Genomic DNA, 15289 nt, shown 5'->3' on the forward strand with positions numbered 1-15289 from the left:
CTTCATACAAACCCAGTCAAAACACGCCGCGTGCGGGAGAACAATCGTTTTTTGGGTCCCCCCCCCCCCCCCCCCCCCCCCCCCCCACATTCGCGCTTGTCGGCGAAGTGGGCGTGTCCACGGGCGTGTCCTGCTCTCGTATTGGCTGACGGGTCGCTCTCTTTTCCCTCCGCTTCCGCTTTCCGTCCGTACGCACCGCCCCGTTCACTGAATAATGATAATAACGATCAAGATGGCTCCTTGCGGTAGTTAGCCGATAATTTCACGGAAACACACTAAACTACCGTTTTCTACTATTTCAATCCCCTGCAGACCGCCGGGGATGAGCACGGGAAGCTGCTGCGTGGATTAATCCGACGGAGGGCTGATAAAAGTCATTGTGTTGTCCGAGGAAGCTCCGGCTAGCCCAGCACCCTGCTAGCTGTGGTGTCCACCATCTCCGGTTTCAGCGGCGGTTCAGTGGAGTCTCCACACGGCCGCGTCAAATGGCAGAACCGAGGAAAGTGCCGTTCGTCACCATCTCCTCCTTCAACACTTCGCCGACCTCCGAGTCCAAGAAGCGCCGTCGCGAGGACGAAGCCGACGATGTGGCCGCCGGGAAAGATGGAGGTGCTCCCGGGAGCGCGGCGGCGGTCGGGTCAGGGGGAGGCTGCGGAGGTTTGTTCGGCACCGTGAAAGGCGGCGACACGGCGGAGCCCGGGGAGGTGAAGAAGCCCACCGTGCGTCTCGACCTGTCCCTGTCCGAGCCCAGCGAGAGGGGATCCGCCGAGTTTAACTACGGCGAACTGGTCCAGACAACTTTATCTCAGGTTAGAGAAAAGTCCTGCCCGGACAAAAGGGGCCTTTAACCTGGTGCTGGTGTCAGCCCAGCGGTGGCCATGTGTGCGGCTGGGACGTCACTGTGAGGGGGGTGCTTGCCTTAGTAGAGTAACTTGCTGATTGTTCCAGATCTACTCATTGATAAGTGATTATCGTCATACATTATATTCATGTCTCATATTTTTGTGTTTATATGTTTTTATTTTATACACCGATACAGCCACAACATTAAAACCACCACTAATAACCACTAGTATTGTGTAGCTCCCCCTCGTGCCGCCAAAACAGCTCTGACCCGTCAAGGCATGTACTCCACAAGACTTCTGAAGGTGTCCTGTGGTATATGGCACCAAGACGTTAGCAGCAGGTCCTTAAGTCCTGTAACTTGCATGTGGGGCCCTCAGATCAGACCTTAACCCTGTACATCCACATGATGTAGAAGAAAACATGATTCATCAGACCAGGCCACCTTCTTCCATTGCTCCATGGTCCAGTTCCAGCCAAATGCCCATTGTAGGCGCTTTCAGCGGTGGACAGGGGTCAGCATGGACACTCTGACCGGTCTATGGCTACACAGCCCCATACGCAGCAAGCTGTGATGCACTGTGTGTTCTGACACCTTTCTATCATAGCCAGCCTATACTTTTTCAGCACTTTGTGCTACAGTAGCTCTTCTATGGGATCAGACCAGACATACTAGTTTTCGCTACCCACACGCGTCCATGACCCTGTCGCCGGTTCACCGGTTGTTCTTCCTTGGACCATTTTTGGTAGGTTGTAAACACTGCATACCGGTAACACCCAACAAGACCTGCCATCCTGGAGATGCCCTGACCCAGTCATCTAGCCATCACAACTTGGCCCTTGTCAAAGTCGCTTAGATCCTTACGATCCTTCACCTGGCAGTCGTTTTGATGTTGTGGCTGATCGGTGTATGTGTGTGTGTTTGTGTGAATGTATGTATGTATGTATGTATGTATGTATGTATGTATGTATGTATGTGTGTGTGTGTGTGTGTGTGTGTGTCTATATATATATATATATATATATATATATATATATATGAATTGTTGATACACATTTTTTTACTTTTTTTAGGTTCATTGTATATTGACCAGATTTTTATTTATTAGTTCATTTTAAGGTTTAATGGATATTTCAGTTTTTTTCTTTTTTTTTGTTAATATTTAGTTTTCTTGCATTTTGCCCATTTTCTTCGAGTTTTCGAAGAAAACGGGCAAAATGGGGGAAAAAAAAGATAATTACTTTATCATTATCACCTATTGTTTTCATTGGATTTCCCTTTACTATATCTATCTATCTATCTATCTATCTATCTATCTATCTATCTATCTATCTATCTATCTATCATAAGGGATTCCGGTTCCTCATTTAATACTCAAAATGTGCACGTGGTTGGGAGAAAATAAAATTGAAAGTGAAAGAATTTATTATTGCCATCTGTCTCGCTTTCTATCCACTCCCCAGGTGAAGCCCACAAGCTCTGCTGTCCCCAAAGGGCTGACACCTCCTCTGGACCCAAACGACCCCTTTGCAGACGATGAGAGAGAGAGACGTGAGGTGGAAGAACTGGCCAAGAAATTTGAAAGCAAATATGTAAGTGCTATGGTTTCTGAAGAAGTATATGCTGCTATTTGGACATTGCAAAAAAGAGCAGCACTGTAAATATTTCATATTTCTCATGGATGTTTATTACCAATGCAGGGATACATTCCAACTCCTTTTTTCGATTTTTCCCATTAAGGGTGGTGTTCCAAAGAAGAAGAAAAGGGACAGAATGCAGGACCTCATTGACATTGGCTATGGCTATGATGAGACCGACCCCTTCATAGATAACTCAGAGGCTGTAAGTTCCTGTGTTGGCTAGCACACATGTAATTTTCTCAAAGATTATACGTCATCAGTGGAAAATGTCATAGATAAGATAACACTTTATTAATCCCTTTAATAATTTAGATAGTCAGGAAACTTGACTTTCTTAATATTTGGCTACAGCGACAATAACAATGAAAGTAATTCTAACTATGCTATGTTTTGGCAGTATGATGAGCTGGTACCGGCCTCTCTCACCACCAAGCACGGGGGCTTCTACATTAACACCGGCACCCTGCAATTCAGACCGGCCTCCGACTCTGAAGGAGAGGAGGCCAGCATAGAGGAGAACCACTTCAAGGTGGGTTCTCACCACGGTACACCCGACAGTGACCCCGATAGTTGGCTTCTCTTTGTTATGCCTCCGCACCTGCGACAGCTGTGGCCGGAACAGCCTCGATAGCAGCATCTATCTTGTCGGTTGCCATTGTTGTTATTACTCCTCCTTGGTGCTGGGCGGCGCACAGCTTGATAACTCTTGACAACGCCGGCCTGTGGCACTGATTGGCTAATTGTTAGTCCCCCCCTATGGTGCTCATTGGACTAGTCATTTTTCAACCGAGAAACCGCTGTTTTATGTCATGGTGCCAGACCAGAAGAATCAGTCAGCTCGGTGGAGTGGGTGGATTCAAAGGTCTGGACCCAGGCAAGATCGGAGCTGGAGCAGATAAATACCTGTGACTACTGCAGAGTTATTTGTCACGGGAATTAATGCTGATTGTAACCTTTTCCACTTAATACAAAAGCCAGATGTTAGCGGGTCCTCTGTACTCCTCTGTAAAAATAGTCTCGAAGTGAAGACAGCATTTTTCTCAGTGGAAATTGTTCACTGAAATCATCATGTCAATATAATGATAACTTCCATTTTGCCAAAAAATACACCTAATACCTTTTATTGAATTCCTTCAAAGTCTTCACAACATATATTATATCAGTCTTACTCTGGACAGACGTGGATGTAAACTGCAACTTGACCGGTTGGCGGAGGCATACAACCGCAACGCCATAATTCTAGTTTCATTATACATTTATTTCCATTTTTAAGTGTTAATAAGCACAGAAAGTACAATTAGTATTTTTCAACCAACCCTATGTTATGCTGGCCCTATAAATAGAAGATCAAAGACGGGGAAGAGCGGATGATAAAGAAGCGTCGGAAAAAGCAAGATGGTGTCAACATGGAAGATAAGAAACCCAAGAAGAACAGAATGCCAAAGCAAGGGTGAGCCTCTGTTTTTATCTTCACTTTTTATAATCCAAACTTATGAGTTGGTTTGAGTATCGTGTTTTATTGGAATAGCCCTGCATCAGATCCCTTCTGAATGTCTTTGTGTTTTCTTGTTTTTTCTTCTTCACTGACAGAGTTTCAGCCCTCAACGTGCTCCGTCCAGAGAAGAAGAAGAGGAAGAAGTTGATGAAGGAGTCTATTCAGCTGGCCAACATGCTGCGGCGCTTCTCCAGGGAGAAAGAGGAGATGCGCAAGAAGAACCCCACTCCCGCTGCCGCCATGCTGCGGCCAAACGCCAAAGTGCCCAACACCAACAGTGCTCTCCTCAACGTCCACTCCAAGGCCACGACCGGCAACAACTTCAATATGGCCGACCTGACCACGGACCCCGCCATGATTTCGCTGTTGGGCTCGGCCAACAACAACGACATGCTGCAGGACATGATGGGCGACCTGGACTTCGGGATGCTGGACTCACCCCAGCCGTCCAGCCCGGCCCAGGGGGAGAACGGCGCTGTGGCGATGGGGCTTAAAGCAGGCGGAGGAGCTCGGGTGTCCCAGGGGAGCGTCCTGCCTCCTCCGCCACTGCCAAGCGGGCTCCCTGCCCCGCTTACCAAGCGCATCGAGGACCTGCGGGCGGTAAGGCTCTCGCAGCACCATCCCACCCACCGTCCACTTCATGTTCCTGTTTTCCGCGCAAAGTTCAGAAAACCAATCTTGATCCTAATTTGGTGCAAAAGAGCAGGTGTTTGCCTCGAATGTTGCCTCAGTCTTTCTCCCATCGAACTGCCAGCCGCCATCATGACGCTTCTGGCGTTTCCTTTCAGAAACGGGGACAGGATTAACTGAGACAGTGTTTTCGTTGTGGCGGCAAGGAATGAGAATTAGATGTTGCTATGGTAACGGGAGCTGAGATGCTCATTCTAGAGAGACGTGGAAGTGCCAGCTGTTTCCCCCTGACCGGTTGAGAAGAGCAGAGAGGGCAGGGAGATAGAGGGAGAGAGACAAGTAAACAAAGTAAAGGTTGTGTCCATTCAAGGCCATTACAGCACGCAATGTATATCCTAACTCTAACCCAGGAGATCTTGATCCATCCAGTTCTTAATCACCGCTCTCTCTCTCGGACAGGCTTCCCGTCAATTTGATCAAGAAGGCAGAAAAAAGTTCTTCACCTTGGACATGAACAACATCCTGCTGGAGTGAGTCTTCTTCCAATCATCCTTGTGGTCTGTCAAAAAAAAAAAAAAAAAAAAAAAAAGAAGCAAGACAAACTGCTGGAGAAGGCGTCTTCTGACTGTTTCTGTGTGTGTGGGACAGTATTGAGTTGCAGGTCCAGGAGCAGCCGGTGGTGGTCCGCTCGGCCGTCTACTCCCACCTGGAAGCCTTCGTGCCCTGCAATAAAGAGGCTCTTCTCAAACGCTTGAAGAAGCTCAGCCTGAATATACAGGTACAGCTGAATGGGGAGATCCCGGCTGGATGTTTTGTCTGATTTTGATGAGTGACAATCCTACCGATTGGGTATAAGCTGTGGTTCAGCATCAAAATGTACTTTTGATGTAATTTCTGTTTCCTAGAACATGGAAACCCACTGAATCCTTCTATCACAGAACAGAGTGCGCACATAACAAGTCTCATTTCTAAAAATATTGTGCATCATTTCACGCCAACACAGTATAGCAAACTGAGTCATACTCGTATGTAAACAAATATAGATAGTAGATATTTATTCAGCCTAAAAAAACCCCCCACCTAAACCTGATTTTTCACTCCAGCTCATCCCTCTAAATACTGACTCACTGAGAACGATTGTGATCACTCGTCTTGACTCAAGCATACTCACCGTTTCTTCCTATCTCTCACCCAGGACGACCGTCTGCGCACCCCTCTGCTCAAGCTGAAGCTGGCCGTGTGCAGCGTGATGCCCGAGCAGGTCGCCAGATACAACATGGACTGCATCGCAAAAGTGGCAAAGTGAGGACGCCCCCTTTTCACTTCACCTCCTTTTTTTTGTATCACAATTTGATATATTTTCTAAACACCCGTTTATTACTTTCACACAGGCAACAGTCTGAGGACGGCGAAAAGAATGGATCGGAAGAGGAAGACGAGGAGAAGCCGGGGAAGAGGGTGATGGGACCTCGAAAGAAGTTTGTCTGGGACGACAAACTCAGGTCCGTTTTTATTAATTTATTTATTATAGTTTTTTTCTGTGTTTGTTAGGGCTTTACCCGACTCAGAATTTCGACGGTCAACTCGGATTTGATTGTTCGTTGCGAATATTCGACTATAGGGGGCGGAGGGCAGGGCCCAGTTGGCTCTTCCTATAGGCTAAAAAGGACAGGGAGGACAAGGAGACAGCGTGTTGAGGTGCATTTTGTGCACCTGTCTCCCTCTCCGATGGCACCAGCGACGCACGCGCCAGTGATGGGGTGCCCGCGATCGGCACACCAAAACAGTGTGTTTTTATTTTAGATGTAGGTTATTTTATTTAACGTCTGCTTATGTAACAAAACTGTGTGTAATGGGGACACTTTCTCGGTGACTCTCCCTGATCGCCCCCTCTCCATCCGTAATATGCAGAAATTTATATTTGAGTATAGGAGTTGTGTCCCGTTCCTCCGTGTCCCGTTCCCAGAATGTTTTTAGGTTTTTTTTATTTGGACGAATCGGGAACAACGATCGGGGGGAATGGAGAGCTCTGTTGGATTAGCACAAATCAAAAAGTATTTATGATTCCCCTTATTCATAATTCCCCGTTGAAATGTTACCCAGTGCATTTTGTAAGCTTCTATCTGTTTTATCCTGTTATTGTAATGCACACTGACTGACTGGAGAAAAACAACAAAACACTGCTCGACTTGAAGAATCTCAGTCGACTGACGGGTTTGCGACTGAAGTTTAGACTTGTCAACTTTTGAGGCCAGCCCTAGTGTGTGTTAAGGATGTAATGTTAAGGCATGTTATTGAATTGTTCGGTACACCCGCTACGGTTCAATACGCACACGGGAACTGCGGTACTGCAATATCATGGTCCACCGGACGTGTTGGCGTAGTGTATGGGTGCAGCGCGGTGTGCTGTATGTGCTGCTTTCCAATTGAATCCACTGTTAATGCTCCACTGGCCACGCAGTGTCCCTGCGGCATTTCTCTATTTTTGCGCAAGAGGTCTATTTTATGACTTGTTTTTTCAACTGCGCACAGCTACGCGAGCCTTTTCAATAGAAACACGAGATAAAACTACATAGAAATGTCTTTGTAAAGAGTGCAATCAATCATTCAAAAGGTGTCCAGTCGGAAAATAACCCCCTGGTATGGCTGTGTCCCTTTTTATTCCAAACTTCTCTTCAGACACTCGCTTCCACCCACACCAGGCGCTCGTCTCACTTCCTTCTCTCCTCGCCTTCCACACTCTGACTCTCTGCGTCAGCTGGGCCAATTACCCACTATCCTGGACACCCCCCCCCCCCCCCCAATCAGATTAACTTATGCAAATTATTACAATACACCAAATACCTTGAATCCCTGTCTCTGCCCTCCCCCCACAGTCATATACACAGTGTTACAGTAGTTATTTATGGCAGACTACTATAAAAAAAAATTCTACACCTTTTAACTTTTTAAATTTTTATATATATATATATATATATATATATATATATATATATATATATATATATATATATATATATATATATATATATATATATATATATATATATATATATATATTTATTTATTATTTATTTCCCCCTAAATATAAAGATACCGTTCCGTTACCACAGCCCAAATACAGTGATACATACCGAACCATGGGCCCACTGTACCGTGGCATCCCTAGTGGGTCCCTAATGTACATTTGTTTGTCGTTTATTTGTATTACCTGGTGCGTGTGTCTGCTTTCCAAGCTTGAATCGGTGATTTGTCTTTATTGAACTTGTGTGTGTGTGTGTGTGTGTGTGTGTGTGTGTGTGTGTGTGTGTGTGTGTGTGTGTCCAGGACGTTGTTGTGTAACCTGGTACGTGTGAAGCTGGGCTGCTACGAGCTGGAGGGACAAAACTCGCTGCCTCTGGAGGACTACCTCAAGGCCTTCATGGAAACTGAAGTCAAACCACTATGGCCCAAGGGCTGGATGCAAGCCAGGTGGGAACTTGTGTGCCTGCATGCTTGTTTATTTGTCTTCAGATTCAGAGTGGCAACCATTACGGCCGAGTGTTGAAGTCAGTGTTGAATCCAGTCAATAGTTAAAGAAGAAACTTCTCACTAGAAAAACAGTCAATAGCCCTGTCCAAATTCTGGCTAAGCTTCCTGCTAAGCCCATGGCGAGTGTAAACCCTAACTCGAGGCTTCAAATCATCTCGACGGAAACCACGGGTGACCTCACAGACGCTTCATCCATTTTTTTCCCCACATTCTTCTTTTGACGATCACACATACATTATGATGACCCAATATTGCTGCTCGCCTGATTGTACCATGTTGGGATGTATTAACTATCACATCTGTGTTTTTCCCATATTGAACTCTCGACCAATCGTCCAAAGTCGCAGTCACTCACTCATTTCCTTTTACCGTAATGATTTTATTGTGATCCGTTTTGATTTTGTGTTTTTTGTCCGCAGGATGCTGTTTAAAGAGAGCATCATGGCTCACGGCCACCTCACAGGCAACACGTATGTCACCATTACTTCACTAAACTGTCTTTTCTAGACCCCTGTGTAGTACGTCCCACGCTGATTATTATCTTGTCATTTCCACTCCAGAGCGAAGAAGAAGATCGTTCCATCTCCCAAGGTGAAGCCCAAGGTAAGACCGCCATCCGTCTGCTTTGGTTCCTATCACGCCGCAGCTGTAGGTGCTTTTCCCACAACGTTTGTCTCTGTGTTCTTCGGTCCCAGGAGGTGGTTTGGGTGCAGCGCCCCACACCCTCAGCGGGAATCACCCCGTCCCCCGGAGCGCTGGTTGCTAAGCGACCGCCGGCGCCCTCCGAGCCCATTTGTCTGGATTCCCTGGACGATGACCTGACGTCTCCCTCGCTGGACTCCATCTCGCAGGCGCTGGCCATCCTCAGCAATGCCGCCAAGGGCCTCGCGCACGGGGACACGCCCCCGTCGCCGGACCGCTCCAAGGCCGTCAGCACCTCCTCCTCGGCCCCTACCTCCCTCCACCCCTCACCTCTCACCCAGCAGCAGCACAAGAAGAGTTCTGTCGGCACCAGCGCACTTCATTATGTCTCTACCTCCTCCCCGTCCTCCAACTCCCTCTCCCGGCCCTCCCCCGTCTCTTCCTCCCCCCTGCCCTCGGTGAGGGTGGAGGGCCTGGCGGCCATGAAGGGCATGGCGCAGGTTCACAGACACTCTCTGCTCAGCGCTCAGAGACCAACCGGGCCCGTCGTGGTTAGGGCCGGTCTGCCCGCTACGCCCTCACCCCCCAAACCACGGCCGCCCCCCACCGCCTCTCCGCTCGCACCCCCGGGGTCAAAGTCTGTGGTCTCCTGCTCCCCTTCCGGCCTCCTGAAAAGCAATAATCTCAGAAACGATGCTCTGTACATTGCGTCGTCTCGCTCTCACATCCTCCAGTCGCCCTCTCACGTGGCCCCAAAAACGCCCCAGACGCCCCGTCTGCCCCACACCCCCCACGCCAAGTCCTCGCCCTCCCTCTCTCACTCACTGCCCAGACCCCTCGCTCATTCCCTGCCGCAGTCCAACTTCATTACCCCCATGCACGCCACTCTCACCAAGACCACCCACAGCAGCACCCCACCCATCATTAAGCTCACCCCTCGCATTCCAAACCCTGTCACTCCCACCTCCACCTCGGCCTCTGTCTCACCCCACCCCAGGTCTCAGGCGTCCCCCTCCATACACCAGTACACGGTCAAAAGCGCCGCGGCTTTCCGCCCGCAATTCTCAGGCGCCCAGGGCGGAGCAGCCAAGGCAGCTCCGGGCAGCTACACCTCGCCGAAGGCAGCGAACAGCTGCAGCACCACCAGCACCAGCCTTATAAACACCTCATCCATCAGCAAGCATTCAGGGTCCAGTCCCTCCGCTGCCACGCTGACGGCCAACATGGTCCAGCGGCAGAGGCCTGCGGGTGGGACTCCTCAGGGGGCGAAGCCGATCGTATCCGTGTCTTCGCCGGCAATCTCCTCCCAGCTGCCGCAGGTCTGTGCCGTTGGTTTAGTTTCAAGTTAGAAGTGGGACTCACCAGTCACACTAGCAAGAAAATCCTTCACGATTAAGTGTCAAAGTTTGTGTAATTGAAGTAGGAAAAATATGCAAAATGGCAATAATCTATGATATACTGTATTTTTTTTTTTTCAGTCGATGTGTAAGTGCATTTCTGTTTGACAAAATTTTACAAACTAGTGTTTTTATCTGTACCACCACCTTACGATCAGGGCTTTCAGTGGTATTGAATAGTCACATTGCGACACTTTTTTATGGTAATAATGACAACAACAATACAAGGCCAAAAAACTACCATCCTTTCAGTACTGCAACACGTATAAACAGGTTGTACGTTTTGTGACGAGGTCCTAACTTGAAGCCTCTGCTCTCAGGTCTCCACGGCGGTTGGTTCGGGGCTCCTTGGGTCTTCCTCGTCCCTCCCGCTGGGCTTTGGCATGCTGGGGGGGCTGGTGCCCGTCTCCCTGCCTTTCCAGTTCCCTCCGCTGCTGAACCTGCCCCCGCTGAGCACGGCAGGGTCCAGCGGTGGGGCCGGCAGTTCCACAGCCAGTAGCAACGCATCCTTCTCCACACTGACCCAGAGTGAGTGATGCGTGCAGAACGGGATAAGGCCCATCTGTCAACTCGTGATTGCGGGAATTTTAGAAAATATGGCATCTCGTTACAGTGGGACGCATAGGAGGCACTCGAGTTATGCAGTTGTTGGCTGAATTAAAAAAAACAAAAAAAAAAACATTAGGTGTCTCTTTGGAAACATGATATCCCATGAGATATCCCTAACCACTGCCTTGTTTTTCTTCTTTTTTTTTAAGACTATGTTTGAGGCTTCAAATTCCAAGTGCAAAACCAAGCTCAAAAAGCTTTTCCATGGTTTAATCTTCTAATATACTGTATTGAAGGGTTTGAGTTGTTTTCTTGTTTCCACCTGTTACTCTAAAGTAGGCAACAAGTTAATTCATATCACCACGTCAAACTGAGGTAACATTCCTAACCATCTCATAAGAGACAGGAAGTGTCTTTGCAGATGAGACACACCACCCGCTCTCACAACACACATACAGTATCAGATATAATTTAGTTATGGCTTATACACTGTAGAAGTGAAAGGAACGGGGAAAGTTTTAAAGTAGATATGGGTCCAGTTCACAGGCAGCGGCGTCTGTTGGCCAGTGTTAGTTGGTCTTGTCTCTGTGTGATGTTTAGCTGCTTGTGTAGCTGTTTCTGTGTCGTATGTACTCGGCTCATTGTTATGTCCCACACTGTGTGTCTGAATGTAAGCTTGTGATTACCCCCCCCTCACTCCCTTATCACTTGATCCAATTTTATTTTGCCTTTTCTCTCATTCTTTTCCTCTGTCCCATGGCACTCTTTCTGCAATCATAACATTGTGCTAATTGTTTATTTTTATGCCCATCATAATTTCCCCCCCCCATATCCATAAAACTTTAATTTTCTTTCCATCTCTCTTACCCTTTCCATCTACCCGTGCCCACTCCCCATCCCCGTTCTCCTCCTGCCACTCCTCTCTTTCCCGTCCACCTCTTATCCCTTTCCCGTGCCTACCCACCCCCCTCCCTTCGTTGCCCCCCCCCCCCTGTCCTGTCTCCTCAGATCTGTATAAGAGTCTCCAGTCAGGGTCTCAGGTTGCTCTGCCTCCTCACTTGCAGCTCGCTTTCTCAGGTAAAATTGGACGTCTTTCCACTGCGGACCGTTTGCCCGCGCTCCTTCGCCTCCCCTGCTCTTTAAATTCCTGTTTTGTTTTTTTCTGGGGGATGTCGGTCTCTCCTCCGTCTTGTCCCATGCCCCTCTCTACTCGTTTGGTGGTGGACGCATGCCTGTCTGTCTCAGCGTAGACATTTTTAGTTGTCGCGTTATCGGTGTCCTGTTTTGTTCGCCGATATTTCAAGACTTCTGCTCCTCCCATGCAGATGTCAACCAGAGCCAAGGAGGCGACGCAAAGAGGAAGACACTATGATGGAGCCGCCGGCTGACGACTTCTTTGGGACAAATCAGGACAAACGTGGCTTTGAGCGACAGACTTCACCACTTCCAAATGGGCTGAAAATGAAGCGTGGCAGACGCACTCGAGACGCTTCATCTGAAAACATCAGCTCAACTGTCATGATCATGTCATGTTTAACTCTTTTTTAACAATTTGATACATTTTGATACTATTCTTGATAAAATTGCAAAATGAAATGACAGATACGTTTGTCAATGTTTACAACATAGACCTCTATCACTGTGGAAAGGGAGAAGGAATGAATGAAGAATGACGTGTGGTTCTGGATGACTGTTACATGTGTGGCCTGTGTGAGTGCGGGGGAGACTTTTCTTGGGTTTGGGCTGAAAAATCTGTATTCCTCCCTTTCTGATGCGTGGTCAGTGTCTTATTTGGTGCTGTTTTTATCATTAATGTAATTATTACAGATACCTGTAAGAAATGTAAACTGAATGCAAATTTGAATCAATTTGAGCTTTTTAGAATGAACGCTGTACAGTTTTCTTTTTCATTGTACTTGAATTCTCAAGTTCTCTCCTGTATAGAACTTAAATAACTTTCCATTAAACAAAATGCCTTATAGTCTTCCAGTAATTTTAGGAAGTCATAATTTATACATCAGGTAAGCTACAAGTGGATTTTACTGTTTATTTTAGGGACAAAAAGGTTTGTTGCTGTTAGCGTTCTACTGCATTAGATGTCACACAGGAGAAATGTATTTTCTTCAAAAATGTTTATTCAACAGGTGAAGTAACACAGCATAAGACACTGGCGTAAGAGTCTCCAACAGATTTAAAAGTTTCTATCGAGAACTCCTTGGGAGGTAACAAATGAACACATATATTACAAGGTCCTGTGTTTCCTTCACACTCCAGAGAAGAAAGAAAACAGTTGTGAGCGTCTGGATCCTGGACAACAGCAAACAACTCAGGCACAGCAACACGAGGGCAAATTTTGATCTAAACACTCTTGCGGCTATATGAGCCATCAATCAGTCAATTCAGATGCTCTGTAATTCAAACAAAATGGCGACATAGCACAGAAGCAAAATCCTTACAAACAATACAAAAAAGTGGAAGAGAAATAATCCAGCAATCGCGCTGTTTAATGGATGTATTTTAAGGGTTGTTCACCCTGCCAGCATTAAAAAGGTCCGGTGGCGCTGGTCCTTCCAGAGCATCCCTTCAAGAAAACATTGTCGCTTCACCACTGCCTCAGGAGTTCATTTGACCAGGGGCCTTGTTTTATCGTCGTCGCCACACTGGTGGGCTTTGTACTTTTTCACCTCGGCCATGTATTTTGTCCAGGCGTCGCTCTTACCTGGCTCAGCCTGCGAGGGAGTAAAACGGCAAGGTGGTCAATTCGTGTCAAGATAAAAATTGCACCCCCCCCCCATTACAGATAATGAACACAACTTACATCGGAATCCTGTTTTTGTTTCTTCGCAACCATGCCGGTCTTTAGGAACACGCCTCCTCTGCGCTTCCCCACCTGGGTTAGGGGATAGAAGACTGACACCGTTACAGGGGCCCGGAGGTTGCGGGTGAGCTGCCAATGATGGAGACTATGCGAGCGGAACGTCTACATCTGGATCCCTGCTGCACCACCAGCGACTCATCAAGACCCCCATCCCACCTCGTCTGCATGGGCTTATCTCCACAGTATCAACAGTGAAGGGTTTTTTTTTTTACCGCTGTGCGCCATGGATGTTAACAATAATGTGTGCACGGTGTTAATTGTCATAACTCACTCTTGTCCTATTAAGCATCTTGCTGTGTTGTATATTGATCACTAACCATAACTTCCGGTGTCATTTTTGTAGGAGAACCTGTCTAAGGTGCGTGATGCCTGAATGTGGATCTATCTGGTCTTACGACTGTCAAACCCCTTACAAAGCTCGTCACGGGAGGGGGCTTCCTTTCCACTGTGGAGGACTGTCCATGCTCTGTGCTGCTCCGCCCGTCGCTCCGTCCGTCGCCCCCTTCGTCGTCCGTTTCCTTTTTCCTCTTCTCCTCTTCCATCTTCTTCTTGAACATCGCCATGAAGCTGCCGTCGTTGGCGAAAGCGTTCCCCCCCGCCGGCTTGCTGGCTCCGGGCGCGGGGCTTGAGGGCGACGCGGGGCTGGGGCTGCTGCTGTTCGAGTCGCTGCTGCTGCTGTGGGGGGCTCTACCGGGAGCCCGCCTGGCGTCCATGATGCCTGGCTCTGGCTTTCACCGACACGGTCCGAACGTAAAACAAGTCTTGAGAACCGGCGTCCGATGTGTTTACGGTAGAGGGAGGGCGATCTCTTTACGGCAGAAGAGAATCTGTTTACGGTAGACAAGATAAACGACTACAGGTTAGCTGCTAGCGGCACCGTTAGCATGCTGTGAGGCAGGCGGCACCGCACCCGGTTGAGAGTGACTAAATCCACAGTATGTATTCGGCCCGGTCTTAGAAATCCCCAAAACGGAACCCGAAAAGTTCCGAGGCGAACGAGAACACGGGCGGCTCGTTTGGCTGCCGCGCGTTCGCAGTCTGCTGACGCTGCTAGCTGAGCTGGCGCCCCGCTCGGCCAGGCCTTACCGGAGGAAAATGTCCAGTTGGTACCAAAGCCAAACGCGCAATCCCCGGCGAGGTGTGTTTAAAGACGGGATGTTGCTCTGCCACCCCGGAGGCGCGCGTGTGCGGGAGGTTTTATTGCTCTTTTTCACAAGTTCGTCGCGGTTTGTTTTCGCTCACTCGTCGTCCGCCATCTTGAATACTCCGTTGCTGACGTCAGGCGCGGTGCGCGGCGCCCCCTAGTGTGCCGGCTGTGGAACGGCGGGGTCAGGGCCGATCAGTCCCACCAGGGGCGGTCTGTGGTGACGTGGGGGGTCCCCGCGGGGCAGGACCAACTTGAGGCCCCTTCCCCACCTCACTTCACGCAAGCCTGGCTAGTGAACCAAAAATATTCAGAGGGGAGGTCTTCTCGGGGAGCGAAAGCCCACCATTCAAACACTCCTCAGTCAGTGAGGCGTTATGCGGAAAGGTAAAGTTTCCGGTGAGCTCTCGAGTCTTTCCCTGCAGCCCCGGGAACCTCTCTTCCAGAGCCCCCGCCTTCGGTCTTAGGGCGTCAGGTGAAACATGTGTCTCTTGCAGGTAAGGTCGGTGACTGGGAAAACCACTTCACCGTGGCCCAAA

General features: G+C 48.5%; 2 protein-coding genes across 2 annotated transcripts; one reads left to right on the plus strand and one right to left on the minus strand.

Annotated features, from left to right (window-relative positions):
- The first annotated feature begins 301 nt into the window (after window positions 1-301).
- LOC307236601 (ubinuclein-2-like) lies at window positions 302-12693 on the plus strand. Its single transcript, XM_080009071.1, has 17 exons — window positions 302-809; window positions 2308-2436; window positions 2585-2686; window positions 2882-3013; window positions 3828-3934; window positions 4075-4579; window positions 5069-5139; window positions 5258-5387; window positions 5805-5911; window positions 6001-6111; window positions 7937-8080; window positions 8560-8610; window positions 8701-8743; window positions 8836-10101; window positions 10500-10707; window positions 11737-11805; window positions 12054-12693. The coding sequence occupies exons 1-17, from the start codon at window positions 486-488 to the stop codon at window positions 12098-12100; spliced, it is 3546 nt and encodes a 1181-aa protein (XP_079865197.1). The 5' UTR covers window positions 302-485; the 3' UTR covers window positions 12101-12693.
- Window positions 12694-12851: 158 nt separating this feature from the next.
- Window positions 12852-14865, minus strand: trir (telomerase RNA component interacting RNase). Its single transcript, XM_080010243.1, has 4 exons — window positions 14693-14865; window positions 14020-14433; window positions 13547-13618; window positions 12852-13457 (listed from the first exon to the last, which is right to left on the minus strand). The coding sequence occupies exons 2-4, from the start codon at window positions 14317-14319 to the stop codon at window positions 13350-13352; spliced, it is 480 nt and encodes a 159-aa protein (XP_079866369.1). The 5' UTR covers window positions 14320-14433; window positions 14693-14865; the 3' UTR covers window positions 12852-13349.
- Window positions 14866-15289: the final 424 nt, after the last annotated feature.

This window comes from Zeus faber (genome assembly GCF_960531495.2).
Source record: "Zeus faber genome assembly, chromosome: 11".
Lineage (NCBI taxonomy): Eukaryota > Metazoa > Chordata > Actinopteri > Zeiformes > Zeidae > Zeus > Zeus faber.